Source organism: Lates calcarifer, unplaced genomic scaffold, assembly GCF_001640805.2.
Source record: "Lates calcarifer isolate ASB-BC8 unplaced genomic scaffold, TLL_Latcal_v3 _unitig_5006_quiver_581, whole genome shotgun sequence".
Lineage (NCBI taxonomy): Eukaryota > Metazoa > Chordata > Actinopteri > Centropomidae > Lates > Lates calcarifer.
In genome coordinates this window covers 200096-204868 of record NW_026117230.1, presented here as the reverse complement: position 1 = coordinate 204868, position 4773 = coordinate 200096, and the positions used below count along the sequence as shown (strand labels likewise).

Sequence of the window (4773 nt, the reverse complement as noted above, 5' to 3'; positions counted from 1 at the left end):
GTGTTCAGGTGTGTTTTGTTATGTGAGCTCCTACCCAACGTATCCCTCAGATTCTCTGTGAACTTCTGTCTTAGTTCATCCATCTACAGCCTCAACAAGAAACTGAAAACCAAACATTTTTATACATTCAGTTTATTTCTAGATGACTTTACCACAATATGAAAACCATAACCATGAATCCACCACTTTGCCATCAGTTTCAATATGTTCACTGTGCCAATATATGATGTTTTAAAACACACAATGTCAGGATGATTTAATGATTCAGGAAACATGAAACCAAACAAAAAAAAAAGCTCTAAGTGATGAATTTAAAATCAAAAACAGCCTCAATGAAAAATAAAAGAATAGATTTCTCAAAAAACTCAGATGTGATAAAATATTTATATTGGTTTATTGTTAAATTTGCATTGCAGTGAGAGGAATTACACCAACATTTGATAACTAAAGTTTAATGTTCTGCAAACTGCAGACCACTTTATATATTTGTTCTTTGAAGTCATTTATCTATTTATTTTATTTAACATATATTTTCTTAGGAGAGAAAAACCAACAGAAACAGTGAAGGTGACGTCTGCAGGTGTTTGTCCAGGACGTACAGTTGTGAGTGTGGCATTGTGATGCGGTTACCAAGGCAACCAGGTTACTGCAAATGCTCTGGAAAAGAGACAGGACAAGGTCAGAGGTCACTCTGTGTTTGTCAAATATTCTGAGTTGTTTCAGTGTCACATGATTGACTGAGAACCCACCGGCATTTAACTGCAGCGGACCTGAGGAAGGAAAAATAAAAACACGTCAACCTTCAGACCAGGTGAGCATCCAGGACTGATGACAGCAACATCTACCTGTGCTTCTCTGCAAACTCAGTGTGTAGGTCTTTACCTCTCCTCGTGTTCTCATTGAAGCTTTCCACCAGGTCATTCCTGCCAACCTTGTATAACACCTGGTGGGTCACCTCCACCGACTGGCTGGGGTACGTCTGGACAATCAGATCCACCGTCCTCCGTCTGTCGGCGTTCTCTAGGTCACACGGTGAAATGGCCACGACACTTGTATCTTTAGAGAGAGCAGCCTGAGCTTTGGATCCATACTCCTCCAGGTAAAACTTAAATTCCTGAAACTCTTCAGCTCTCAGCTTCTTTAGCTGCTTCAGCAGAACCTCTTTGACGGTGTCGTCCATCACTGCTTCCTGTTAAAGACACGACAACATCTGTATGACTCAGTACGTCTACTCCACCTCTTCACACAGGGAGGTGTTGTGTCCTCTTTAGGTTTCACTCTGTAATTTCTCGTTGACCATTAAACAGTCAGATTCTGGATGCAGGACTTTTACTTCAGGTTTTTTTAGTTTGAAACTATATGTTTTGATATTTGGCAGAAGTAACAGTTTTATACAAACTGGTGTTTTAATATTCAGTGTTTGTAATATCCACATATGTAATATAACATATATACTGCCGGACAAAAAAAAGTCACCACCTGGATTAGGAGGACCAGATTCAGCTGTTCATCTAAAGGAGAAGGGACATTCAGACTCTCTGAGGACAATAATGTCCACATCCTGGACAGAGAGGAATGAAGGAGGATATCTATGTTCATCAGGAACAGCCATCTTTAAAGAGAGGTGGAGGCTACTACACCAACCATCAGTCACCTACAACACAGTCCTGAGATTCTTTAACCTCCATCCACACCTCCGCCCATGTGATCGAGTCACATGATGACACCGTGGGTCAGTGCCTCTCAGGACCCCTCAGACTGTTACAGACCGGTTTAGGGAGGATGAGTCCACAGAGTCCAGACCTGAACTCCACTAAGAACCTCAGTGCTGGAGAGGACTTAATGTAGCAGTCTCTCCATCATCAATGCAAGAAAATTACTGCAACTCTGGACAGAAATCTTGTTGAGAAGATACCTCGGTGAATGTGTGCTGTAATCAAAGTTAAAGGAGGTCAAAGTAAATATTAGTGTGACTGTTTTTGGCAGGGCGGTGTATGTGCTGTTTATCTGCAAGTCATAGTGAAAGGAAACCTGCACCTACAGTCTGTCTGTGGAAACACACAATCACTGTTCATTCTGCTGGGGTCGAATATTATTCTAACTTTACTGTGCGTTGTCTCTGATCAGACGTTAAGATTTTCTTGTTTCGTTCGAGGAGAAAAGATTCATGAAAAACAGGTTGGTTCAGTTTGACAACAGGAAATATTTTTCCACAGAACTCCACTCAGGTTTTATCACCTGTGATTCACCTTTGCTCTACATGTCGTTTGATATAATTCTAATCACATATACTAATACTGATGTCATGTCTCCAGGAGAGGAAATAAAATCAGCTCTGATTTTACTGAAGAACAAACTTTGGTTTAATGGGTCAGTTTCCTTCAAGATGTAGAAACATTCAAATCTCTGCTCCTTCAAATCAAAGCTCTGCAGGTTCTCAATAATCAGTTAAAACAACAGAGGATAGATCAATAACACACATTCACAGCAACAAACAAAATTCAGATGATTTGTTCTGTGTGATCAGACCCAGGATCAGACCTGGGATCAGATCCAGGATCAGACCCGGGATCAGACCCAGGATCAGACCTGGGATCAGATCCAGGATCAGACCTGGGATCAGACAGTAAACTCAGTCTCCTCTCTCTCAGTTATTTCTATTCCCTGCTCACAGATCAAAATAAATGTGAAAGTTTTTTCACTCACGTTGTCTCCGTCGTCTCTGACTCAGACCTGGACTCAGTTTGATTCAGTCTTTGTGGACCTGGATCAGCTCCAGGCTCTGTCCCCTCTCTCTGGTTCCTGGCAGTACCTGCCTCTTTCACCTGAAGTCACATGACCACACCTCACCTTTATTTTACCTGTTCTGCCAGGTGTTACCATGACAACGGCATTTGATTTCTTATCAGGTGGGAAGTGAAGTGAATTTATTTATCTATTTATTAGTGTTGTTGTTGTTATGTAAGTCATATTTAACACTATAAAAATATTAATAATTATATTCTAATATCAATCAATATTAATATGTATTAATTAGTAGGTGGCGGGAGGGTGAGCTCTGTGGTTGTCGCAGCAGGTGGCAGCACCGAGCTGATTTTTACTTGGTGCAGTTCATCCTCCGTCCGCCGGCGGCAGCACCGAGCTAATTTCCGGTCACAGACAGGAAGAGACGAGGAGGGGCAGGTTTAAACACCTGAGCGGTGTCACGAGCGGTGTCAAGAGGTGAGCCTTCTGGACTCACACTCAGACCTGCCTCTGACCTCAGGCTGATTTCAGTGACTTTATTTAAAGTTAAAACGTTAAACCAGGTTCAGATCGATGTTAGAATCACACTTTCCACTCTCTCAGTTCCCGCCGTTCCCGCGCGGCACTGCGCAGGCGCGCTCCGGCAGCCCGTCGTCATGGAGACGGTTTGTTATTCCTGACTCAAGAAGACACTGAAAACTCCTGAAAGCACGTGAACACACACAGGGAGGCGGTAAAACCAGCTCCGGTAAGATGATGCAAGTAAAACTCACCTTTACCTGTCAACGCGGCAGCTAACAGGAGCTAACTGCAGCTAGCGTTAGCTGCGTTCAATAACAACACGGTTCAGTTTTAGCTTCAAAGATCGTTAAACTGTGACACAGACGGTTCACCTGTTGATTCACCTGTGTGTGTGTGTGTGTGTGTGTGCGTGTGTGTGTGAGAACGGCGGCTGAGCTGCGTTCAAAAACAATACGTTCAGTAACGTTTATAATGGTCTGAAACCTCAGACCAGCTCTCAGTAAAGTTCTGTCTTCTGCCTCTACTTCTTCATTTATTTCTATTGATTTTTATTTTCATTCTTTCTATCAAGATCCTTTTAGTTAAATCACGAACATCACTACTTTTACTGCAGTAAAGTATCTGATTACTTCTTCCACCACTGAAAGTCTCACAGTAACACAGACACACTAACAGATGGAGGCAGTGGTATTCCAGCAGCTCCTGGTTAAATCCCTGTTTTTGTCAATGGAGTCTGGACTCTAGACCCTGTGATCACTGATGAGGTGATGTGACCCGTGGCTGTGTACATGTGTGACATCCTCAGGTGATGGCGACGTCAGAGCGTGATGTCATCGATTTCTCTGCGTTGGAGTGCGAGCTGCAGGCGGCGGTGGAGTCGGAGCGGAGGCACCGGCGAGAGAACGACGCCAAGCTGAGGGCGGTCGATCAGAAAGTCGCCACCTACAGGGAGTTCAGGTAACTGCAGGGGCCTGGAAATACCTCCAGGAGATTCCAGGAGTCCTTTCATGCATCTTGGAATTGTGAATCCTGGAATGTCTTAAAAAACCCAGGAGATTTCAAAATCATCCTTGAAATTCCCTTGAAACAACCCTTGAAGTCATTCCAAAAGTCCTTGAAGGAGTTCTCCAGGGTATTCCAGGGGGCTGGAAGTAGTTCAGTGATGTTTTGGAAAGCTCCTTGGGTCATTAAAGAAATTCTGGGTTCCTTGGTGTAGTTCCATGATGTCTCAGACTATTCCAGGGGTCCTTGCAGTGTTTCCAGGCCGTGTCTCACCTGTGTTCCTGTCCCTGTCAGAGACCTGGTCCTGGCCTGTCGCCTGAAGCCTCTGGACAAGAAAGATAAAGACGGAGCTCCACGGAAACAGCCCTGGAACCCCGTCGCCCCGAGCAACAAGTGATGCCTGGTCGCCATAGCAACAACGGGCCAGATGAACCCACTGAGTGTTTTCACTGTGACGTTAATTAAACATGTTTTTAGTTTCCGTGTCTTTAAACTGAGTCTGGT

General features: G+C 43.8%; 1 protein-coding gene across 1 annotated transcript; it reads left to right on the top strand.

Annotated features, from left to right (window-relative positions):
* Positions 1 to 3013: 3013 nt before the first annotated feature.
* Positions 3014 to 4762, top strand: ccdc103 (coiled-coil domain containing 103). The gene is made up of 3 exons (XM_018661399.2): positions 3014 to 3493; positions 4073 to 4224; positions 4564 to 4762. Exons 2-3 carry the CDS (start codon positions 4076 to 4078, stop codon positions 4664 to 4666), a joined length of 252 nt encoding a protein of 83 aa, XP_018516915.1. The 5' UTR covers positions 3014 to 3493; positions 4073 to 4075; the 3' UTR covers positions 4667 to 4762.
* Positions 4763 to 4773: the final 11 nt, after the last annotated feature.